The 26,952-nt window shown below is 34.0% G+C and overlaps 1 protein-coding gene across 4 annotated transcripts in view; it reads left to right on the top strand.

The window, feature by feature from the left end:
* KLF12 (KLF transcription factor 12) overlaps positions 1-26,952 on the top strand; it is a 534,646-nt gene that overhangs the window by 387,368 nt on the left and 120,326 nt on the right. For all 4 annotated transcript variants that reach the window (XM_051983923.1, XM_051983922.1, XM_051983924.1 and 1 more), the window contains one exon: positions 22,172-22,307. In XM_051983923.1, the coding sequence (XP_051839883.1) occupies positions 22,172-22,307 (136 nt within the window). The remainder of the gene's footprint in view (positions 1-22,171; positions 22,308-26,952) is intronic.

Raw genomic sequence — 26,952 nt, 5'->3', positions numbered from 1 at the left:
TTTGACTTCAGGCCTAGCACTCTTAACTACTGAGCCAAGTAGCTTCCTCCAGAGAATACATTCTTATAAGCCCATCCTTTTGCAAGATTTCATTAAAACTTTATTTTATTTTTGGAGACTGAGCACTAATAGGAAATGTCAGGACATGGTTGCTGTAGTTATACACTTTGTCAATCACAACTAAATAGAGAAAACTGCCTAATAAGGAACACCATTCTTAGCTATGAAATGCAAGAAGATGTCATCTGAGGTCAAAAGAATAACTTCCATCTTGATTTACAAATCAGCTTTCAGTAAATCCCAGATACTAGAGATTCATGTACATCATGGTTCTGAAGCTGAATTAGTCTTCCATGATAGATTTCCTAGACCTATTAATATATTCATTCTCATTTAGTGGTATTTAGTTTTATGAAAAACATGGGACATTAGTTTTTAAAATAGCATTTATCATTATTATTATTTTCATTTAAGATTTTTCCAGATTAATTCAATAAATATTGACAATTATACAAATATATCATCATTTTTTATCACTAGGATTTTTTTTTAATGTTTTGGTTATATATGACAGATGTTCTACATTCATGGTAATGGTTTTGCCTACAATGACAATAACATACAATGAATTCCAAAGAGAAAATTATCCTTGATGGTAACTTGCTGCTTTATACTCAGTGAAGTCCTTTGGGGAAAAAATACACTAGCTAACTCAGAATTAAGAAGAGAAAATTTATGCAGTAAAATTTTTTTAAAATTCCAAGGCACGACCCAATTTTTTTTTTATATAGATACCTTGATATGATACCAAGATAAACTGAGTTTATTTTCATTTGGAGTATTCTCTTTTTGTTCTTGGCCATCTTCCTCAAATCACTTCTTTTTCTTCACATTAAATATTCTTATGACTAATAGCCAATAATAATAATAGCTAACATTTATATAACACTTATTATGTGCCAGTCATTATACTAAGCACATTGTAATTATTTCCTCATTTGATCTTCTCTGGGAGATAACTGTTACTTTATTCCCATTTTATAGATAAAGAAACTGAAATAAACAGAGTTGAAGTCATATGCCCTGAGTCATTTAATTAATAAGAATCAGAAGACAAATATGAACACAGACTCCACTCTCTATCCACTATACCATTTACCTGCCCATTTATTGTTAGAATTTAATATGATATGATTAAGTTTGTACAGTATCAAGAAACATTATTTGTTTTATTAAGTGTATCAAACAGTGAATGACTAGTTCATTTGTTCCTCATTTATTTGTTATTGTTCCAAGAAAAGTCCTAGAGGGTAAGGAGCATTCCACGTTTGTTTTTCTACCTGCAGAGCTTATTGACGCATTGAGCTTATGACTACAAATAAAACTATGAGTAAAATGTTCTGAACATACAGCAACATTGGTAGAATCTTAGGGCTAAACAAGATGTGCATATACACATGCACACACATAATACATATCTGTGTATGTGTGTGTGTGTGTGTGTGTGTGTGTGTGTGTAGATAAGCTACAGTGTGTCCATGCAAATGCTTGTAGAAATCAGCAATAGACATTCTTTCTCCTTCTGTATGGAGGATTAATCAATCAAACCTCCTTAAATAATTTCAGGTTACTCAAATTTCCTCAGTACTCGAGAGTTTGTTGCAATTAGCACAAAATCTTCAAATGGGAGTTTTTAGAGGACCTCACTTTGGGATTTTATCTAAACTTGTCCAGAACCTTGTACTGAATCTTTTCTGTCATTGTGACAAATACATTGCCCTTTGTTACTCCTAACTAATAGAGGGTCATTGAATAGGGTTATTAATGTCAGATCTTCCAAAGAATCTTGAGTGATTTTGACATGTGAATAAGAATCAACCTCTTGTATAGAGCTTTATGGTAGTGTTTTGTTTTACTGAAACAAATGCTTTTTAGTAATCGACCAACAATAAGCACAATGTAATCTTATCTTTCAGTTAATTATGAAGTGATAACAGTTTGGCATGTTGTTGAATATTAAGTACAGAAGTCTGCATCTACCTCTTCAATATCATCATTGTGGATGTCCTTAATTCATATGTAGATGACTTTAGTTGATTTAGAATATCCACTGGAAGATCATGCTTGGTAGAATATAAAATAAGTTTTATTCTGAATTATTGTGACACAATGATATATTTAATCTTCAGAGTTGGAAGATACCGCAGCAGCCCATTCCTCTAAACGTTGCTTTTTTTTTTTTTAATGCTCTTTTGCTCCCCATATAAAAGAGCCTCATCGTGGTAAATGAAGAAATAAGCTACTCAGATATTAAATCATTAAGTCCTCATTTCATTGCCTTCTTAGAAATATTAAAATCATGTAATCTAAACATCCACATATATGATTATATCATCTATATCTGTGTTATATAATATATTGTCTTACATAAACTACACACAGATGAGCACGTAAGTATATAATAACTATATATTATTTTTATATAATTTGAATTTGTTTTATCTATATATAATGTGTTTACATAATACATAAAATTATTAAAACTATATATTTTCTGTGATATAACATGTATAGAACATAATTTATAGGCATATGTATATGTATATCCTATGTATATCCTTTATATATTCTGCATAAACATATAATATAGTATTTAAATATAGGTATCACACATGTAATACATACATACATACACACACACACACACACACACTCCACAGACACTACAAATGGACAGTGAATTGGATCTACAGTTGAGCTGGAATAAAAGAGAAAATTCTGTATTGCCTTTGAGAAATTGTAAAATTATTTTACAGTTTCACTGAAACAAAGCTTTCTCTTTTAAACCTAATATATTTCCATTGTTATTCTTTCACTGAATTGAGAACAAGTTTCCGCTAATAATCAGAAAAAAAAAAAAAAACAATAATGAGGAAAACATATAGCATACAATTGAAATAACTGAACCTTGAACTATTTAAATAAATAACTGACAATCAAAAATGGGAAATGGGGAACTTAATAATAATTTGATTCAAAAGTTTAACCAATATAAAATAACTGCTACACAGAGACCCGTAGATCCATCAAGCAAGTTCGTCAGCAAATATAAGATTCAGTTTTCCAAAGGAGAGATAGACCTGCCAAAGTGAACAGCAAGTTAAACTATAAATTTGGTTTTAAAAATCATTTCTGGGAAGATGCTAGTTGCTTATAAGCAGTATCATCTGATGAAGTACTGGAAGCTAAAATCAGTTTAAAGAAAGTTTGGCAAAGGTAGCCAACCAAGCCACATCATTCCATTGGCGTAAAAAGGATTATAAACAGAAGGAAAATGGAAGAGACTTGTAACAATAATTATGACAAATTTTCTCCAACAAGGACATCATACTTAGAACCACAATCTTGTATTTGTTAATAAAGGAAAGAAAGAGAAGTTAGAAGAATTATGGCAAAGTTGCCATGACTTGATAATATATAAATTTGAATAGAAAAAAGGAGTTTAAAAATAAGTGAAAAGAAAAATGTAAGTTAGAAGTAAAGATGGTTTGAGATAAATAATACTCTATTATTTATAACTCTTTTTTGTTCTCTAGTTTAATGGCATGATAGACAAACTTGAGAAATTTCCCCAACTCCTTTGAACAGCATTTCCAGAGTGTATTACTTAATTCCAGATTGCCCTCTAAATCTCACATTATCGGTTGGCCTGGAGAGTACTAGATATAAACTAAGATAAAGCTAAAGGACAGTCGTTAATAAGAGTTACAAGGCATAGAATTATAGGACCATAGAAAGAGAACTAGAAAAGACTTAAAAATTACTGATATCCTGAAACATTAAATGACACAGAAGTTAGGAGTAAGTCCAGAATTACAATTTCTTATATGTAATTCAAAGTTTAATGCCCTTTTCAGGATTTCCTTCAGAAGAAGAAGAAGAAACATTTATAGAATGCTTATTATGCACCAGGCAACAACCCCAGAGGTGGGAGCCATCCTTACTCTTATTTTATAGATGAGGAAATTGAGGCAAACAGAAGTTAAGGAATTTGCCCAGAGTTATACAGATAGTAAGTGTCTGAATTTGGGTTAGAACTCAGATAATTCTGACTCCTCATTTTGTCACCTAGCTGCTTAATATAACATAGTGTTATTTTGTACAGCATATGATGAAATGTAACAAAATTACATAACAGCAATCTGTAATTAACCAAATATAAGTGCCATTGGCTAAAAGTATGTTGAATTCAGTTAAAATTTTGAGTGTATATTGCACAAGAGGAAATAACATAACATTGTTTTCATGTTTAACCCCCAAATTAGACATATAGCCTTTCCAATTCTACAGGCACCAGACATTTGCCTGGGAAACACTCCAAACCTTTTCCTGAATAGGGACTCTGATTTTCCTCAGGAATGACCCAACAAATATAAACACAGTCCTTTATAAGGTAGTATGTATCTTCTTTAGTTCAAAGTCAGTCAAGAATGAGTGGTCACAAAGAACAATTATCTATTCTTTCTTTGTTAGCTTAAAGTTAGAGGGATGCTCCCTTAGACATTAAGTATTTCCACTACCTGGATATGCATGGGTTCAGTTCAACTACTAACAAGTGATTTTTCTGTTCTCTTTCTAAAAGTCATTTCTAGACAACTGTGCTGCAGGAGTTTAGGCACCTGAACAAGTCTGAGTCAGTGGACTAAGGGAGAGATTCTGACTACAAACTAAGGTTCACACCTAGACATAAAGAAATCTCTTTCCACTAGACCATGAATTGCTAGAGAGCTTAGACCTCACTCATTGCTGTAAGAACAAGCTATGAAGTAGCTAATAATATTTTCGATAAAACATAAGAATAATTATAAGGAGAAATATTAGTTTATGTTGATTATAAATCAAATGCCTATTTGGCCTAGGAGGGCAGAATTGGAAACAAGGTATATTTAGTTGCTGAGAAGTAGAACAATTAAAAACAGTTTTTTAAAAACAAAATTTTTTGGGGGGTGGAATGAAAGGGAAAAAACACAAAACAATTTCCTAGCAGTTTGAGATATCCCCAATTTCAGTTACCTATCTCCTAAGTCAAAAGAGTCTATGTTAAAGTATCATCTTCTACATTTACTTGCCATATGATTATGAACTTGTCACTTAACCTTTTCTTAATCTGTGAAAGTGAAGATAGTAAAAGCTGCAGTTCTTACATCACATGGCAATTATGAGATTCAAACATAATTATGTATATAAAGTGGATTGCAAACTTTAACATGCTACATAAATGTCAGTTATGATTATAATCACTCATCAAGTATGCTATAGAAGGGAATTCTTGCTCAAATGTGGCTTAAACCAGATGGGCTCTGAGGTCCCTGCCAACCCTTGGGATTCTATGAAAGGTACAGAATTATCACTCTCATAAATCATATAGTATATGCTGAATTTGACATAAAACAATTATACAGTGAAATGATGGAATGCAATAATGAAGGGGATGAGAGACTTCAGATGAGTGCATTTCATTTTGGAAATAACAATGATGTTGTTGATAGATTTAATCCTTATGATGAGCAAATTTTTAAATTCAATGAAGTCATTGAAGTTTGAGATGGAAAGTTTGATTAAACTAATCCCTTCTTGGTATTAAGGCAGAAAACAGACTTTCCACCCAATTATCAGGGGGCACATGAATGGATATTTATGTGCTTCCACTGTGGTGTGAGGATTTTTGACTTGCAAGATTCTTTCTAAGTCCAAATCTACGGTCTTGTAATTATATTCTCTAGCTTGTTTTTTTTTTTTTTTTTTTTTTCCCCAAAAATGACTCTTGCTTTCCTTCTCCAGTCCCTGCCATAGGAAGGATGCCAGAACCCTACACAATACATCCATGGAAGAAAATTTGAATCTGAGCAGAGAGCCAAAAGGGGCCCAAGTAATGTGACTTTCTATGCATTTGTAATGACTCTTCAATTCCACCCTAAACACTCTGCATCTCATATAGAATAGAAGTTTTATAGTTCAAATTCAGCATTCTAGGGTGAAACTTCCCCTACCAGGTAAAAGTCTGAGCACTTGAAACCTTCTGGGATTGAAGCACTTAAACTATATAGAAGCTATTTTTTGGAATAAGAGAGGATATTCACAATTGAGAAAACAATATTATCCCTTTCAGCCAGATATATATTTTTGCTCGCTGAATCTACTCAGATAGGTCTGGGAAAATGTTGATTCACTGTACTATCAAAACAGGTGATACAGAAATAGCCTACCTCCCACTGTGTTAACCAATCAAAGGGCATATAAGACCCCCTCAGGAACAGTTTCTTTTTGAAGGGCATGTATTCTGTAAGCCTACTGCCATGAAGGATGGCCAAATGACCATTATTTTATTAATAAGGTGCTGACCTTATTTTTAAAAAGCATTAAATTATTCATAAATGATATCTTTCAAACCTTTTTATTCTAGTGAACACCTACAATTTGTTTTTTACTTCAAAATGTAGATCTAGATTTTGTGATTTTAACATTGCTAAGAGGAAAATGAAAACAATTGGTTATTTACCAGTTAGTTTTAATGCTATCTCATTTGTTTACTGTTATATTTCCTGTAATGAGGCTCTTTTGAGGGTGGGAGAATGGTAAGAGGAGCAACACTGGGTGGAATGGACTGCCTATGGCTTCAAATGAAGCTTGGATGACCACTTGCCAGGTATGTTAAAGAGGAAAAAATATTATTTCATATATGAGTTTGTCTGGATGAGACTGCCACTTCAAGATTCTCCTATTCTGAGATGTAACATGTTAACTGTGTCACAATATTTCAGAATAGAAACATCTTATTTCACATTTTAATTTTCAAACTAACAAAAGCCAGACCCTAGCAGATCATTTCCATTTCAGCCAACCATATACAGCTTATCTATTTAAAGAAGGAAAGTTACTGAGTTGTAACTACTGCGTTTAACTTTGTCATCTTTTTTTCTTATTTTTGAATATTATATTTTCCCAAACCTGGTTTCACTTTTAATCTGAAATGTCTTCTAGGAGCTCAAAATTTACCTAATGACATTTTTAAAATTCAGTTTCATTTCTGGGGAGGAAATACTATTGGGAAGGTGTGGCAGGAAGGGTACAATGCAACTAATAAATGTCTACTAGATGAAAAAAAATTTGCCCTCACTCTTACAGTCTCCCTGTTTGTCATGCTCAAAAATGAAAATGAATTTAGTGATCATATACAAACTAGTTTATAGTTAAAGGCTAGAAATCATCTTTGCTTTGAAGTGATTATAAGTCTAATTGCGTGTGTGTGTGTGTGTGTGTGTGTGTGTGTGTGTTGCAGAGAGAAAGGAAAGTGTGATTTGGAGCTGAAAAGATTGCAGGAAGAGAATTGCATTTCTGCCCAGAACTGTGCTGGTTAGATTTATTCTAACTTAAATGTTCAGAATTCATAGAAAATTGTGCAAAAGAAAGTAGAAAAAATGAGTGGGAAATAATGGTTTGATGATGATATGGTGGTGAAGGCTACTGAATTTCAGAGACTCCCACTAGTGGAATAACATGAAGAATTTGATTAGATTTGTCAGGGGCAGAGAGGCTAGATGAAAATCTCAGCATCGTGTAAATGCACAGTTATTTATTAATAGAAAGTTTTCTGATCTTGTTTTAAACATAAAGGCCCTTTGTATTTTCAGACACTTTTTTAGTGAATACCAAACAATTGTAAATTTGTAGAGACTTTCTTTTCCACAAATGAGGAAAGTTGGCTGTATTTATAATACTTTATGGAAATGAAACGCTAATAGCTATTATTATAATCTCAACAAACATTAATTTTTAAACTATATTTTAAAAAACTTAATTACTTCATTGCCTTTCCAAGCAGAAAGTGGTATAAAAGAATTGATTGAGTGTTACAGCATTGAAAATATTACTCCTTGAAGAGAAAACCTTTTGCATGTCATTTAACTAAAAAGTGTAGGAACACTCCTTAAAACTTGTGAATCTCCAGAGAAAAGAAAAGCAGGGTGTTGTAATTTATTCTCATTAGCTATCCAAACTACCATCTCCTACGATTTCATGGAGCAATATAGATTAAACTATAAGGATATTGTTCTCCCCACTTACTATAGCCACTAATATGGAAATTCCAATTTCTTCTTTGTAAAGAGCTGTGGAAAAATATATATTTTCTTCATCAGATCATAGATTTTGAAGGAAGGGGAATGAGCATTTCTATAACTCTTTTTTTTTTTTTACAATTATCTCATTTGATTTTCATAACAACTCCAAAGGCAGGTAGTATTATTACAGTTGATGCAAATTTGCACCTTCAATTTGGACAGATAATCAAGCACCAAAGAATTTAAAATAAATAACCACTTTAGAATACTATATCATCTCCTCATTTCATAAATGAGGCTCAAAAAGAGTGATACCCAGGATCACATTATAGTACCAAGCAGAGACTAATATACTGGCCAAGTCTCCAAGGGTCAGGTCAGTTCATTGTATTGAAAGATTTCTTAGTCAGAATACCCAGATTCAAATCCTAAAAGACACCAAAAAGATTTTCTCTTCAAGAAGTACCATTTATAACATAGTAACATACTATCAATTTTCTGCCTTGACTTACTGCTTGGAAAGCTCCTTCAGGGTAGGGACTATTATGTCCTTATTTTTGCCATCCTTGGTTTCAGCATGATTCTTGACACACAATAGATGTTTCTGTGTTCTGTGTCTGTGAGCGTTTGTTAAAATACATTTTATTTACCATCTTTTATTTTAACATTGCCCTAAGTTTCACCCTGCATCTTTTCCCTTCCCCCTATCAGAGATTTTATTTTTTTTAATGTCTTTATTAAATGCTTCTTGTTCGATTCTAAAGTCTCTTAACAGCCCTAAAATATAATCTTCTGATTCAAAAGCCAGAATTCATCCATATGCTACATCACTTCTCAGAACTATGGGCAATGTTAGATCCTGAATCCCCAAGGAATCCAAAGATCTTTGAGTAGATTACAGTGAGTTAGATTTCAATTAAATATATACGGGGGCTGAGGAAGAGAGTCTTCTTTGCATTTAAGGTGATTGAACAGTAGAATTTCCTCATGAAGTGGTGAGAATCCTGTGGCTGAAAGTGTTCACTGAAGTCAGATGCTCATTTGTGAACGATATTGTTAAAGAAATTCCTCTACTGCTTGGGAATTTGAATTATATTGTCTAACTTCCCTTCCATTTCTGAGGTTCTGTGATTTTCTTTCATTTTATATTTTTTGTTTGCTTTTTTTTTTTTAACCATATACCTATTTAGTGGGAGAAGGAATTTGTCTATGTATATGTGTGTATATATATATTTCCATATATGCACAAGATCCTTCAAAAGTGAGTATCTGGACATTTATTTTTTCAATCTCTGGGAAGAGGAAGGGAAAAGATAATGGGTGAAATTTAGGGCAATGTTAAAACAAAAGATAGAAATAAAAAATATTTTTAAAAACACGGACACAAAAAAATCTATTATATATACATATGAAAAATGTCCCCCTCCAATAATTATATTAAATAAGATATTTAATACAAATATATCATAGAATCAATTTTTTTAGAATATCAATACCTGTAGCTATACCCAAGCATTTTTGTTGCTACATTTTGACTTTTCTCTCTCTTTGTACAATTTTTTTTATTCTTTCCCATCCCCACTGCTATTTTTTTTTCCTTGCCTTGAAACGGCAGCCATCCTGCCAAAAGAGGCTTCACAAAGTAGAAAGTACTTTGTCCTTGACGGGGCAAACAATTAGAGAATCAGCAAGAAGCAGCTAGCTTGTCACTAACTGAAGTGGGGAGCAAGGAGAGCCTGTCGGCACTATTCTGTTCCAATGTCTCTCATTCCTATTTTGTTTCCCCCCTGCCTCACCTGGTCTGTGAGTGTGTTATAAAATATCTCCCTTCTTATGCTATTAAGGATTACTAAGCCTTGAAAATCTTGAAATTATAATTGGATGACCAAGAAAAGTATCTCCCACCTTGTCTATACAAAGAGAAGTTCTTGGATCTCTTAACCTAAGCTGTAGGCAACTCCTAACTCAAAAGTGAAATGATGCTCATTGATGCAGCTTGAACCTATTAATCATTTTCTTCATAAATGAGAATAGGCAGGAACCAGCAAGAAGTGGGTGGTAGAAAAATAAAATTTGGAAAAAAGTTTGAAAGAAGTCCAAATTTGAAAACTATAAATCAGGGAAAGTATATGATAAAGAGAACATTGATGATGATGATGATGATGGTGATGATAGAAGAGTTCTAGACAAATCATGAGGAGAGGAAGGTGAAAATAAGGTAGCTATCATCAGATCTAAGTAGTACTTAAGTGAGAAAGCTTAATCCCCTTCAATAGTACAATAATATCAACCAGACACCTAGATAGTGAGCTTGGTGAGACAACAACAGTCCTATGAATTAGATGTACTAGAATTATCATCTGTAATTTATGGAATTGTCATCTATGGTATGAAACAGGCAATGAGGGAATCAGAAAACTCAAAAAACTACTTGAGGTTGCATATTAACTACAAAGAGTCCCTTTGTGGATTATACTCAGTTCTCTTGATTACAAATTCAGCATATTCCTAAGGAAAACAAGGGAACTCCAGATGGAGCAATGATGCTCCAGGTTGATGCTGTGATTACCTAGAGCAATCTAATCAGTTGAGATTAGAACCCAGATAATTTAGGGCTTTGTGCTTTCCAAGATTTTCCTTTACATACTGTGGTTATTTTCATTTTCCTTTAGTTTCTCAGGACAAAAGTTCTTTTGAACTATAATGGTTGATCTACAGTCAGTATTGACATAATGTCTCTAGAGACAGCAGCATTATCAGTTTACTATTAGAGAAATTTAGGGAGCTGGGAGGCAGAAGTGAAGATATGGCAAAGAAAGTGAAGCTATAGTAATGGTGTTTTTAAGTAAAATCATTCCACTATAGGTGTGAATAAGAATGATTACCTCGATGACCTGCAACTGTATGAGAAGAGAATTTCAGGGAACAGAGTGACCACAACTCCCCATTCCAAAGGTGAATTTCAAAGAAAAAAAATCACAGAATTTGCACCCTTCAAGTCAATGGCAGATCATCTCCCACTCCCAGTCTGTCTCCTCCAGCTGAAGGAAAGGAGACATTTTAGGAGATTCCAATTAAATTTTCCCCAATTATATCAGAATGAGTCATTCTTTAGTAAATGAGGGGTTGAGAATTGCAGAGATCATTGAGATTTGACAGGAGTATATCATGAATATTTTCCTCAAGAAGGAAGTCGGGCACTGAAAAGCATGAGTATTAAACATATCAACACCACCCACAACTCCTCCAAAATTGATTGTATCTCAACTAATAGGAACTCCTGGGTGAAAATATGAAAATTCCTCAAGGGCCCTTTTCAAAGTTAAAATAAGAGGAGTTCATTATATAAGTAAGTTCCAGGAATGTGATTATATCCATCATGCTAATTTTTAAAAGTCTTTCCAAATTTTTCTTGATGAAAAGATATCTTTTATATATTGGTAGCAGATATAATGCAATGTATTTATTGCAATGTTAGAAGAAATTGATTTTTGTGTACAAGTGAATTAAAAATACATATGTAGCATAGTAAGTTTTTATTTTAAAACTAGTTTAAAACTATAAAAATAATAACTATCTCATATATTTCAGATATCTTTAAAATGATATATGACATTTTACTTAACTTTGTAGAGCTTTAGTGTATAAACAGAAGCAATCTATAGAATCTGAGAAGAGACAAGGATCTAGGAGAACAGCATTACTACATATTAATGGACAGGAATTCCTTTCATGACATCCATGAATGAAGTCAGCAAAGAATTTATTAAGCAGCTACTGGTCCCAAGCATTCTTCTTGGTCTTATGAATACAAAAGAAAATAAAACAATTCCTACTCTCAAAGGGCTTAGATTCTATGTATATATACAAATTAAATTACACACACACACACACACACACACACACACAGTGAAAATAAGGTAGTTTTGAGGAGATGGTATTAGCAGCAGGAAAGAGGTAGATCTGGGCAGTACTCAGGTAGAAAGTGGTACTTGAACTGGGCTTTGATACAGCATAAAGACAGAGGTGAGTGGGAGTACATTCCAGCAATTGGAGCCAGAATGGGAAAAGGTACAGACAAAGAAGATGGACCATCTTATGTCAGAATTAGCAAGAAGTCTAATTTGAGTGGATTGTGGAATTCATTAAGGAAGAATAATATGTACTTAGCTTTGAAAGCTGGATGTAGCCAGGTGTTTGAATAGCTTTAAATGTCCAACTGAAGAATTTGTATTTGATTCTCGAAGTAATAGAGTTATAGGAGAATATAGAAGAAGGATGTACTTGGTTAGGCATGCAATAGGGACATCAATCTGGAAGCTGTGTAGAGAATGTATAGGAGAAAAAAAGACTTAGGCAGGCAGACCAATTAGGAAGGTCTTAGAGTAGGTTGGGCAAGTAGTGATGAGGACCTGAAATGCAGTAATAAATATGAGAGTAAAAGGAATGGGAGAGATATGAGATAGGTTGTGGAAGTTAAAAAAAAAAAAAAGTAAAATTTGGCAACTAACTAGATATATAGAATATAAGGGATAGTCAAAAATTATTGGATATAAGCTATAATAGTGGTACCATTGATAGAAATTAAGAAATTTGGGCAACAAGGTTCTTCAGTGGATAAGAACCATTGGCCCTGAAGTCAAGAGGGCCTGAGTTCAAATGTGGCTTCAGACACTTAACCTGGCCCTGGCCAAGTCACTTAGTCCCAGTTGCCTTACCCCCCCTCCTCCCCCCCCAAAAAAGAGAGAGAGAGAGAGAGAGAGAGAGAGAGAGAGAGAGAGAGAGAGAAAGTAAGAATTTTTTTTTGGGGGGGGGGAGGGAGAGTGGGGATCTTAAGGAAGAATTCAATTCAACAAGCATTGTTTAAATACTAGGAAATAACAGGGAAAAGATATCTGTAGGAAGTAATACTTGAGCCAAGCTCTAAAAACAAAGGATTCCAGAAGAGGAAAATAGGAACAATCTAGGTATGAGGACAGCATAGAAGGAAAGGTATGGGAGGAAAAGGTAACAGTGTCATGGGCAGAGAATAGCTAATTGACTAGGTTGGCTGAAATGTAGAGGCTTGAGGAGGAGTAATATAAAATCAGACTGTGAAGGGCTTTAAATGCCAAACTGAGTTTTTGTATTCTATTCTAGAGGAACTTAAGTTCCCTGAGTTTTCTTGAACAGTGAGGTGACATAATTAGACCTGTGCTTTCAGAATATCAGTCTGGAAATTGTGTGAAGAATAGATTGGAGAGGCAAGAGACTGGAAACATGAAGACAAATTAGAGTTTATCAAAATAGTCCAGGAAGAAGTGTAAACTTAAGGTGGTGAGAGAAGAGGATAGATATAAGAGACATTATAGAGATTAAACAACAGTTATTATAGAATTAGCAGTTATTTCTTTCCATTTTTAGTACTCCGAGGTGTAGTTCATCTGATCACCCTGACTTGAACTCTTTGAGGCAAATTTCATCCTCCCTTATTGTCTCTGCATTTATTTGTGTCATCTCGCTATAAACTATTTTTATTCTGTCCTTTATGTCCAGTGATCGTTTTTTATGCAAAGAAAATAGAAGTCAAATAAGAGTTGAAGAGTTGCACCTTCTCTTCACATTATCATCACACCTATTTCAAATTCTCCCCTTTCTTATATTTCTCTTTTCTCAAATATAACTACTAAAGCAGATTTTTAAAAAAATTATCTTTAGTATTCAGCACTAATATTACCTCATTCTTAACTCTAGGGCTATGACATGATGCCTATAGAATATTTTACTCCTCTGTTTATCCTACATACTTTACTTCATTTCCATTTTATGAAGCTGCCTTTTAAAAATGAAAGTAGGTGGGTTAATAATAAGACCCTTTTATAACTACATTATTTTCTTCCTGTCCTATGGTCAGGGTGTGTGTGTTTGTGTGTGGGTGGGTGGGATTCTTCTTCATTGGAATTGTTTTTTTTTTTATGTTTTCTGAATGAGATTCTTTAGGTCTTGATGTCTATCCATCTTTAGCTGACTCTTCCTATTGAATTTTAGACCTTGCAAACTTACTTCATTTCTCTGAAGCCTTTGAAATCTACTCTCCCAAAAAATCCAAGGTAGATGTCAGACTTTATCTAAATTTTTCTCACCTCTATCACATATTCTAAAATAGACTAGTCACTTTCTATCAAGATTCTTTTCATTTCTGATTTTTGCAGCTAGTTGTTTCTTTCTTCTAGACCAGAATTAGTTCCAAGAAATCAGCTTCTCTTATTATAAGCTATGCTTTCAGGTAAATCATCACTGCTAACATGCTGCTCTCTGCTTATATTCTCTTTTGTTCACCCTTAATTTTTCTTCTGACTACTGGTGTGAGAAAGGTATCTGGGTTACACATTCTTTATTATGACTTCTAAAAAGTTGTTTGAGAAGATTCAGGACTGTCGGGTATCATATCTGCATTAAGAAGGCTCCCAGGATGTGACTTCTCATCTCCCTCCCGGCTGCTGGGGTCAGAACCGGCCCGGCTACTGTGCATGCTGTCACTGACCTTCATGTTCATGGTGCTGGAGGTGGTGGATTGGATGATTGGAACACTTGACCAATGGCAAAACATTAGAATGGAGAACATGATTTTCAGTTTGTGGAAGATTATATTTTAATACGTTTTTTATATAAATGTTGTTCCCTACAATAGACTGAAAACTCTCCTTGTGATTATATTTCCAATGCCTTCCATAGTGATTGGATTATAACAGATTCTTAATAAAATTCTTAATAAATATTTGTTGAGTTACTGATTTCTGTACTTTTTGGGAAAATTAAATTGTCACTAACAAGTAAACAATTTATTAACTACTCTGTTTTTAATAGAAGAATAGAATACTGGCAACTATCTAGATTGTGGACATCCTACAGGCACCCTTTCCTGATCATTATTAATACCATACCTCTGTGATAGTTTTCTGATATTTTCCAAGATTTTCATCTATTTTCTCTCCTTTCCAAATAATCCACAGTAAATTCCCATTGCAAGGTGTTTTGTGTTATTTCCTCTCATAATATTCACCCTTATGTTCCCTATCATGCTTCCTTATTTTTGTTTTTGGGATTTCTGCACTTTGTATATCTTAAGACATTCCTCTATTCTAGTAGTATCTAGACAGTCCTGACAATCCTGAATACTTCCTCTTCCTCTTCAGCTAGTGTCTTTCTTTTAGACATTAAAACTTTCTAGAGCCATAAGCCATCAGTACTCCTAGTTTATCTTGTCTTAGTAATATCTATAAAGTAGAATTTGTAACCTTACTTTATATTTGGCACTTGGGAAATATTTGTGGTCTTGAGTTTTACTGATAGATCTTTTCTGGGACAGTGACTCTTCTGATGTTGAGGTATCTTTTGCTTCATTCTATTGATTTATATCAAAGGTACACGATTTCCTATCTATAAGTACTCCACTTACTAATACAGAAGCCAACTCCCTTTACACTTTAATAGATGGTTTTATGCTCTTTTCTCACCTCACCTGGTGCATAAACCTCTAATGAGTCTTTGTATACTTAGCTGGACTAATTCTTTGATGATAAATATTCAGACCATTTTTTGCATCCCTACAAAGAATCTTTTTTCTGCCTGGTAGGATCTGCTAGAGCATCTGTTCCATTGGCCTCAAGTTAGGGAACCAAGCCATTGATACTATAATCAGCTGTAGAACTTCAGTGGCAGGCTTTATTTGAACCTGTTTTGTTTTTTTTGAAAGGGGCAGAGCATAAGTGAGCAGCTCTTGAAGGATATTCTTACATTTGCTTTTATATAAGCATTGTGTTGCTCAGTTGAGTCTTTGTGACTTTATTTGGTGTACTGGAACGGTTTGCCATTTGCTCCTTCTCCAGCTCATTTTACTAATAAGAAATTGAGGCAAAGAAGTTTAGTGATTTGCCTAGGATCAGGCAGCTATTAAATTCTGTGCCGACCCTCACGAGACAAAGAGTTGGGTATAAACTCACCAGGACCAGCCTCACTCGTATAAGTAGTATTAATTAGGTCTACAGATGAGCCGCAGGGGTCAGGGATACATGGCTTCGAAACCTACAGAACGTTCCCTCAGTACAAGATTTCCAAGAAAAGGGGAAAAAAAAAAACCCAAGGCATTTATCACTACAATTACTGAACTCCAGGCATCCCCAAAGATATGCAGAAAAAACTCCACTTATGTAAAAATTGTCCGCTATTCTCTTCTTGGGAATTAAATTGGCCGAATCATCACCAATAAGATTCCCACTAACTTGCACATCCATTGCACCGTCTCTGGCTTGTTCCTCTGCCGGGTCCAGCTTGATTCCGTTCGAGCTGATGACCGAGTTATTGGGGGTCTCGCCGTGGGCCCGCTCGCTGTAGTCATGTTGCTGTTGTTTCCCGTTGCGGTTGTTCTTGCCCCACCCCGCTAAGGCTATGGCTGTGGCTGACCCCCATGGGAGTGGCCGTGGCCGATTGCAGCGGGCCTGTCCCCATAACCGCTGTGGTGGTGGAAGAGGCAGAGATCCGGCAGGTTGACCACAAGCCTGGCCGCCAGCGGCTGCTGCATCTCGTGGGGCTCGATGAAGCGCTCAATGGCCTCCAGCAGGATGGTGAAAAAGAGGCCGGTCAGGAAGATGGTGAGGGCCCCCATCACCTTGGCCGGATCCAGCCAAATGGGTTCTTCTGGGTGAATTGGGCCCTCCGGGGAAGCGCTCTGCCACCAAGGCCACGATAAGGGCCAGTACGTCGCACAGCATGTGGAACAAGTCCGAGAACGTCGCCAGCGACAAAGGCAGCCGCCTTACCACCACCTCCAGCACTATGAACATGAAGGTCAGCGACAGCATACACAGTAGCCGGGCCCAGTTCTGACCCCAGCAGCCAGCCCGGTTCCGACCCCAGCACCACCTGACTGCGGGACCCGACAAGTCCGAAATGGGCCCAATGTGGTTAGCCGAACCCACAGACAACAGGAGACGGGCCAGGAGCCAAGGGAACTGACCTTCCTTCAACTATTACTGCAAGACCCTCCGGGCAGAAGGGAAGAAGACAGTGTGGGTCCAATACTCTTATCCACTGTGCCACCTTACTGCCCATATAAAAAAAATATATAGTATTAATTTTTTTCAATTACTTTATTTTTTTAGAGATGTCATATGTTCTGGTTTTCTTTTGCTCTAGTTATACATGTATATTAATTTTTTAAATACGCATTTCTTTATGAAACATGTTAGGAAAAAAAAAGGAAAAACCACAAGAGGAAAAAAAAAAACAGAAGAAAAAGGGCAGGGGGAGTGAACATAGCATGTGTTGATTTACATTCAGGCTTTATAGTTCTCTTTCTGAATGTAAATGGAGTTTTCTAGCCAAAGTTTATTGGGATTTTCTTGGATCAATGAACACTCTTCCTCCCCCCAGAAGAGTCAAGTCTTTCATAGCTGTTCATCACATAATCTTGCTGTTACTGTGTACAATGTATTCCTGGTTCTACTTGTTTTATTCAGCATCAGTTCATGTAAATCTTTTCAAGCCTTTCTAAAATCAGCTAGTTTGTCATTTTTTTTTATAGAATAATATTCCATTACTTTCATATATCACAACTTATTTAACCATTTTCCAATTGATGAGAATTTATTCATTTTCCAATTCTTTGTTACCACAAAAAACGCTTGCTTGAAACATTTTTTCCACTCCCTTGATTTCCTTAGGATACAGACTCAATAGTAGCACTGCTGGATCAAAGGATATGCACAGTTTTATAACCTTTTGGGTGTGGTTCTAAATTGCTCTACACATATCACAACTCTGCCAATAATGTCCCAGTTTTCCTGCATCTCCTCCAACATTTATCATTTCCTTTTCCTGTCATCTCTGTCAATCTGAGAGGTATGAGGTGGTATAGCAGAATTGTTTTAATTTGCATTTCTCTAATCAATAATCATTTAAAGCATTTTTTCATATGACTATAGATGATCTTAATTTTAAATCTGAAAGTTTTTTGTTCATATTCTTTAACTATTTATCAATTGGGGAATGATATTAATTGGGGAATTGTATTCTTATAAATTTGACATATTTCCCTATATATTTTAAAAATGAGGCTTTTATCAGAAACTCTGAATGTAAATATTTTCTTCCAACTTTGTATTTTCCTTTTAATCTTGTTTGTATTGGTTTTGCTTGTGTAAATTTTAATTTAATGTAATCAAAGTTATGTATTTTGAATTTCATAATTGGTCGTCTTTGGTCAAAAATTCCTTCTTTATCCAAAAATTTGATAGATAAACTATCCTTTGATCTCCTAATTTGCTTACGGTATCACCCTTTATGACTAAATCATGTACTCATTTTAAGCATACAGTATATAACTAAAGTAATTGACATAGATCAGCTACCAATCTTTGGAAAACTTTTTGATTGCTTCTTTAATATAAGTGCATGTTATATGAATATGGATATTATATGAGCTATGGCATTGAAGATTCTCATTTCAACATTTCCTTTATAGTAAAAAAAAAAAATTACAACACTCAGTATTTTCAACCCAATTTCAATAATTTGAGCAGTTAATTTTAAGTATCATTATCACTATCAAGTCATTTTCAATTCTCCTCATAATCCTTTTTTCAAGAATTCAGAGAATCAGGTTCATTATTGTTTGAGCTGTCATAAGAAAGTATGTCCTGTTTTATAGGACAATTTACTGTATCTGTAACCCACTTAAAATTTCATGTTTTAAGTTCAGTAACACATACCTTAAAATAAGGGAACAGAGTAAACATTAAACAACAGACACAAGTGTGAATGTGCAACCTTTTAAAAGACAGTTCTGTTGTCAGAGCATAGACAAATAAAACATCTTTACATTATATATTTACTGTTTCTGACTTATGTTTTGGATTGGATGAATAGTGATTGGAGAGAATGATTGCCGTAATGTTTTAAATTTTCTATTCCCTCCAATCTCATGGACTTTCCACTTATTGGGGAAAACGTCAGTGAGTTTTGCCTGAGGAAAAGCTAGAAATTTGGAGAATTGGAATAATAGCAAAATAGGAAAATTGGTTTACTAAATTAAGGGGCAGGAATACTTAGGATTTTAGTCACTGTATAAGAGATAAGTAAGAAACATATGTGATAGGTATCAAATTGACCTTTTATCTTCATGTCTTTGAACTGGTAACCTCACCATTGATCCCTCCTGATTTCTTGAATATATTCCAACATTACTTCTACAATATAGAGTGCCGCATTTCTTCTCAGATGCATCTGAAGCACACAACCTTTCCTGATCTTTCTAATTGCTAATGCCCTCTATCCAAAACTATCTTATATTAACTATTTTATATATATATATATATAAATATGTGAAAAAAAAAAACTGGTTAGCACATTGTATAAAATCTTGGACCCGAAATTAGAAAGAATTAAGTTTAAATCCTACATCAGACACTAGCTGTGTGACCCTGGACTAATCAACCACTCTCAACTTCAGTTACCTCACCTACTTCATAGGTTTTATTGTTTGTAAGCAGCAAAGGTGATGATATATACCAAGCGTTTTTAAATCTAAAAGAACTATATAAATGCAAGCTATTTCAATAATTATTTTGTACTTATTAACTTTATACTGCATATATTTTTATATATACTCGTTTCCCTCACTAGATTGTAAGCTCAATGTGAGTAGTTTTATTCTTGGCATTTATATATTGCTGATATCCATATCCTGGATGAATTTGGCCCTTGTCTCTAGATTTAATTGACTATGAAAAATAACATAATTTTGTTTTAGAATTATTTGTACAAATAACTTATGTCCATGTGGTTAGAATTATGTAAAAATGTTTCTCTCTAATTGTACTTCTTAAATTTGACCTGCTTTTTTAAAAAATCAACTGAAAGGAAACTTTTTTTTGAGGTTTTACAATAGCTATAAAATACTAAGAACAATTCTCCCCTAATGGGCTGTAAAGGTGGCTGAATAAAAAAAAAAAAAAAAAAAGCATATGCTTAATTGTATATGCCATTTCTAAGAAGCTGATATGTAAAGTGACAATAGTTTAATTGAAGTTTAAAGTAAGAAAGTTAAATTCTAGAAATATCATTATAAGACATTTCTTTGAAAAGGACATGTTTTCTTTGGGCACCAAGTTTTTCAGCAATAAGTGAATTCTTTAGTATCCATTGACAGGATATCCATCCTCAGATGGATCCATATATCTCAGAATGTTTGTTTCCCCTGTTCATCCCAAAATCATAGAATTTCATAATGGGAAAACACTTTGGAAAAAAAATCTGTTATAGTTCCTTTATTTTATAAATATATAGAAACTGATTTTCAGAGAGGGAAAGCTCAGTGACATCATGTTTGATGATGTTGGTTTAAGTTTGTTTAAGTTAAGTTGGTTTAAGAAAATAGGTTTTCTGATTATCAGTGCACCACTCTACAATTTTTCATCAACCAGTCAATAAACAAGTATAAAGACCTACTGGTGTACATTGTGCACAAGAATCGGGGATACAAAAAAAAAAGACAAAAGACTATCCTTCCTTTCAAAAAGGACAGTTTCATCCATTGGGCTAGACATTATTCAAGCAACTGAGGGCAAAGAAACTATATAAAGGTTAAGTAGGAAATAATAGAGAAAAAACACTAGAATTAAGAAATATTGGGAAGGGCTTTTTGTAGATGGTGGAATCTTAGCAGGAAATTGAAGGAAGTCAAGGAATCCAGGAAGTAGAGTTGAAGAGAAAGGGGGATAGCCAAAGAAAATGCCCTGAATTGAAAGATGGAATAACTTATTCAAAGAACAGCAAAGAGGGACAGTGTCACAGATTCCAAATGTTCATGGAGGGGATATAAAGTAGAACACTAGAAAGGTAGGTTGGGGCTAGTAGTAGTTTGTGAAGGGCTTTTACTGGCAGAGTTTATATGTGATCCTGGGTGTGATAGGGAGCCACTGGAGTTTATTGAGTGTTGGTGTATATATGTATGATCAGAACAAACTAAATTACTTTGGTACCTGAGTAGAGGACAGACTAGAGTAGAAATAGATTTGTGGCAGGTACACCAACCTATTGAAACACTCCAGGTATGAAGAAATATGGACCTGCCCCACAACAATGACAGTATCAGAGGAGAAAAGCAAGGTAGAGCACTTGAGAAATGTTGTTGCAAAGATAAAATCCACAGGTTTTGTTATAGCCTACATATAAGGGTAGATTGAGAAGGGAGGAGTTGAAAATATAATGTGCTATTCAAGAATGATGAGTTTGATCAGGCCTTCACAAGGTGCTTATGCAAGATGTTCAGTGACTTTCAAGGAGTTGAAATGCTCTGCCAAGATTATATTAATGGGTGGGTACTTTCAAAGTCATCACTGGGTCACAACAAACTTAGTTGATAATTCTTAGCCCCAGACTAATCCTTTAGCTTCAGTGAAAAGAGTGAGGGCTTTATTCCAACTTATTTAAACAGCTGTTTTGCATGCTTGATTCTTGTGTGTTTTTATCATTACATTCAACCTTCAATTTTCAGGGCCATTGGGGAAATAGAATATGTTTATGTATGTTGAATATCTAAAAGCATAATTCTAGGCAATAGCTTCTATTTGTCCCCTGTTAAACCTGTTGTTGCAACACAAAACAATTAACAAAACGGCCAGTTTTGAATTTCATGTTCTCTTCCCCCTCCATGGGGAGGTGTTAACAAGCTTTGACGTGGTTTGAAAGTTGGCAAAGAAGAATAGAAGCAAGAAGCTTTGGATCGTATCTCAGTCATAAACCACAAAATAGTTGGGTTGGGAATCAAGTAATTTTAAAAGGTTTTAGCCTATAATTATGCCTTATAACTGATTTAAGATTTGTCAAGTTAGGAATGTCATATGTAGAACAGAATTTATATTCTTGGATTTCACTGTTTTTGTGATTTGTAGATAATTGCTTATTACAATTGCATGGAAGAGAAGATTGTGCTTGATATTGACCTGAGGAAAAATTTGTTTCCACATACTAACTTGATTCTCTTCTATGTCTTTCCTCCTTTATTTTTCTAGCACAAATGGACCCCCGAGGCCTATCTCCCAGACAAATTAAAAGTGACAGTGATGATGATGACCTGCCAAATGTGACCTTAGATAGCGTTAATGAAACTGGATCTACAGCCCTTTCCATAGCCAGAGCAGTACAAGAGTAAGTATCGCATTCACAGGATGAAGTAAGAATTGTCAGGGTGTTTGATTGATAATGGAAACTACAGTCGTCATCTGATGCACAGATAGGTCTCTTTGACTAGAAAGTGTCATATGTACTCATATCTCTCCATTCTGAGAGAAGATTAAGAAAAAGAAAAGTTGAGTTTGTTTGTTTCCCTGCTGGTAAATTCATGTTAGAATAGCTAAAAACAAAATGTAAATTATTTGAAGAATACAATCTATGCATATGCTTTTTACAAGAGCTCCTATTACCTTGTTTTCAGCTCTCGAGGGATTTTTTTTTTAACAAAATTTTCTGAATGTTATTGTATCCTTTCAAGCTGTTTTAAGAACTTTCTCAAATATAATTACGTACATTTTGTGAAGATGAAATTACATTAAAAAGTGCTCTGAAAATTAAAAAGTAGGTAATAAATGAAAATTTCTTTCCTTTTCTTTTTTCTGGTTTTAAATAGGCTTAGGCCAAGGTTCACTGAGTCTTCGACCTCTTATTGACATTGACTGCTTATAGCTAAAACTGATTCCCTTGACAAGCAGCATGCATTTATGTATGTATTGTCCTGAATCAGATAGCTTTGTAAAATTGTCTTCCCTAGGACAGTCAATAGCCTTTGTAATTAGAGTACCCAATTAATCAAATATCTGGCACATACAAATTTGGAAGTCTACAGATTTATACCATTACTTCTTCTAGTTACCTCTTCATGGCCCTTGGGTTTTAATCCTTACTCTATAGTCATGTGACATGTGAGTAGAAAAACTGATCAATTCTTAGACTTCATTAAAAGGAGAATCATATTCAAAGCAAGCATAGGGAATCACATTTTTGTTCTCTACATGGTCAGGTCAAGATAAATGTGATGTCTTGCCAATTCTGTGTGCTGTGTTTTAGAAGAGACAGAGACTAAATGGACCATTTCTAGGGATGGTGAGCAGGATGCTGAGAAGACTAAAAAATGTTCCATGTTAAAACCAGTTGAAAATGTACTATACTAAAACCAGTTTGGTATTTTTACCAAGCCATTTTTAAAATTTATTTTAAGAATTTCTTTTTTAAAAAAAATTGAGTTCCAAATTGTCTCCCACTTTACTATCCCTCTCCCAACATTAAGAAGGCAAGAAATGTGATATTGATTATACATGTGAAATCATACAAAACATTTTCATATTCACTATGTTACAAAAAAAAAAAAAAAAGCAGAGGGAAGAAGGCAAGAAAAATAAAGGGAAAAAATATGCTTCACTTTGCATCCAGACTCCAACCGTTATATGTTCGGTATGTAGGTAGGTAGATAATATTTGTCATATTAAGCCTTTGAAATAGATGGATCATTGTATTAATCAGAATGGATAAGCATTCATAATTCTGTATTGTATCTGTATCATATAAATTATTCTCCTGGTTCTATTCATTTACTTTGTTTTGTTCATGTAAGACTTTCTAGGTTTTCCTATAAGTATCCTGCTTATCATTTTTATAGCACAATAATGTTCCATCATAATCATAAAACCACAACTTATTTGGGTATTTCCCTATTGATGGAAGTCCTCTCAATTTCCAATTCTTTGCTACTACTAAAAGAGCTGTATAAATATTCTCTACATGTAGGTCCTTTTTTGGGGGTGCAGATCTAATAATTATATTAGTGGTTCATTTGCTCTCTTTGAAATACAGATCTAGTAGTAGTATTGGTGATTTGTATGGCATACAGTTTTATAGCCCTTTGGGCATAGTACCAAATTGCTCTCCAGAATGTTTGGAGCAGTCCACATCAGCAGTACATTGGTAGCTCAGTTTTCTCACATCCTCTCCAACATTTATCATTTTCTTTTTGTGTCATATTAGCCATCTGATATGTGTGATGTGGTTCCTCAGAGCTAGTTTAATTTTCATTTCTCTAATTAATAATGATTTAGAACATTTTTATGTGACTTTAAATCTTTTTTCTGAAAATACCTGTTTATATCCTTTGACCATTTATCAACTGAAGAATACTTGTATTCTTATAAATTTGATTCAGCTCTCTATAAATTTGAGAAATAAAGCATTCACAAAGGAACTTGTAAAAAAAAAATTCCACAATTTCCTGTTTTCCTTTAATCTTAGGTGCATTGTCTTTATTAGTGCAAAATCTATTTTTTGAATTTAATATAATCAGAATTATCTATTTTATTTCCTTTTTTTTCTATTATCTTTTTTATCTCTTATTTGGTCATAAGTTGTTCCATTAACCATAGATCTGACCATGTAAAAATCTCCACATTTTTCTAATTTGCTTATGATATTACTCTTTCTATGTAAATCACGTACCCATTGTGACCTTATCTATCTTGGTATGTGGTATGAGACATTGGTCTATACCTAATTTCTGCCAAATTGCTTTCTAATTTTCCTACAAATTTTTGTCAAATATCAAAAAAATTGCGTGTTTTCTGAAAATTCAGAACAATAATTTAAATATAATGCTTAAGTGACTATAATATAGCAGATGAATTAGAATTCCTCAGTGGGGACATAGAGAGACCTACATGTAATGAATGGAAGTTACAAGGCAGCAGATTTCAGATGAACAGAAAGAAAAACGTCTGACCAATTAAAGTTATCTAGAGATTAAATAAATAGGTTGCTTTGAGAAGAAAGATCTAAATAACAGTATAGTATTTTAAATATTGTTTGGGATTTATTAGAATACAAATTGTATGCCTTTGTTATAGTCTTCTTTTGTTAAGTTGGCCTTAAAATTAGGAAGCCCTAGATTAACTTTGTATTGTTCCAAGTATAAATTACATAAAAGGTATTGATATGCATTGGTAGATCATATTTTCTCACAAGAAATGCCAATATAAAGGAACTCATTTAAAAAATGAAAAGGTAATATGGTTTCTTAAGAATGAGAAACCTGGACAAAAAGTGAAGAGTTGGGTTCTAATATTGGCTTAGCCATTGATTCCCATTGTGATTTTAGCAAAGTCACATCACCTCTCTTATACTTCATTTTTTCATTTGCAAAATTAGGGGCCTATATTAGAAAAATCAGAGATCCCTGTAACTCTAAAACTGGAGATCCTGTGAGTTTTGTGGCTGTAATTACCAAAATTTGAATTATCAGTGTGATACCTCATCCTCATACGTTTTCCATTTGTAGAATACATTATGTTGAGTTCTTCACAAAGTGGTTTCTTGTGAAAATCAGATACAGTCTGCTCACTGTACATCAAAGAGTTAAAGGATATGTTAGTTTCAGAATGTGAGCTGTTATTTATAAGATAGTGTGTTAGGTTTTTTTGTAAATACCTGAAAAAAAAATGGAGAATTTGTCAGTGTGGTCTATCTTTATATTCCCACATATGACATCTTTCCATTACTATAATATAGATTCACTGCAACAAAATTGTGTGTGTGTGTGTGTGTGTGTGTGTGTGTGTGTGTGTGTGTACATGCTTGTTCCTTAGGAAATACCTGATTCATTATTCATAAAACTGTTTTGGTTTTTTTTCAGCCATTAGTAAAGTGTATACCAGTCTGTCACCTTGGAAACTTTGCTACTAGAGGAAACATAGAGTTAATTAGCCAGTATTCAAGAAAGAGAAGATGGTAGTAAGCACTGAGAAGTGCTAAAATGGATTTAGGTGAATTAAAAACAACAACAACAACAAAGGATTATAAGCCCAAGATTATTGAAATTTAGATATCTTGTAAAATTCAACTCTGCCATGTCAGGGAGGCCCTTTGTTATAAATCATTTGAGTCAGGGCACATAGGTAGTTACCTAAGTTGTTTTACATTAAATTTAGGATTGTAAATTTTTAACTTTACCCAGAGTTATTCGCTGGTTTCTCAGAATTGTTCTTTAATCTTGCATGTCTGTTCTTCCCTTTCCTTTTTCTTGTTTAGACCATCTGAAAGGAATAAAACACTCATAGTCAATTAACAGCTTTTAAAAACAGCTTTTCAAAACTGTTTATTGATTTTAGTACGAGGAAGTAAAAATAAAATAAACCTAATTGCTTCCTAATCCTATATTATTGTAAAGTTTTCAAGTAAAATTTTGTTTGGCAAAACATGTTTCTGGATTTCTTTAAAAATTAGTAAGGTAGTTGTTGAATCCAAACCATAATTGAATTTTCTTTCAATTGAAATGGATATTTTTCTTAGTGTTGTTTTGTAAGAGTGACTGTAATCATGATGTGAAAAGCATGGCACAGTGAAACACAACCGTATCATGCTAACATATCTTTTTATCAGCGGATTTGCACATGTTGTCTTATCTTTTATCTCCAGATTTATTCCACCCTGAAGGAGTAGAGATAGTAGGAAAATACAGTGGTGAAATCTCAGTTCACTTATAGCAAAGTGACCTCTTAGAGCCTAAATGAAATCATTTTTGCCTCCCTTATACCTGTTTTATTCCTTTACCTAAGGAAGTAAAATCTTAAATTGCAAGGTACAACAGGTTATTTTCCCATTCAGTTATCGATGGGAAGTCTATATGAACAGTATTTCTTGAGGTTATCTTTAGAAAGCAAACTAATCTACTGTAAGGGTTAAAAATTATAGGCAGGTATGGGGATTGGCATTCTTGCTAAATGAATGTCATTAGCCATCTTGCCTATGGAGAGAC

The sequence above is a fragment of the Antechinus flavipes genome, chromosome 3, assembly GCF_016432865.1.
Source record: "Antechinus flavipes isolate AdamAnt ecotype Samford, QLD, Australia chromosome 3, AdamAnt_v2, whole genome shotgun sequence".
In the NCBI taxonomy this organism is placed as follows: domain Eukaryota; kingdom Metazoa; phylum Chordata; class Mammalia; order Dasyuromorphia; family Dasyuridae; genus Antechinus; species Antechinus flavipes.
This window is presented reverse-complemented; position numbering and strand designations above follow the sequence as displayed.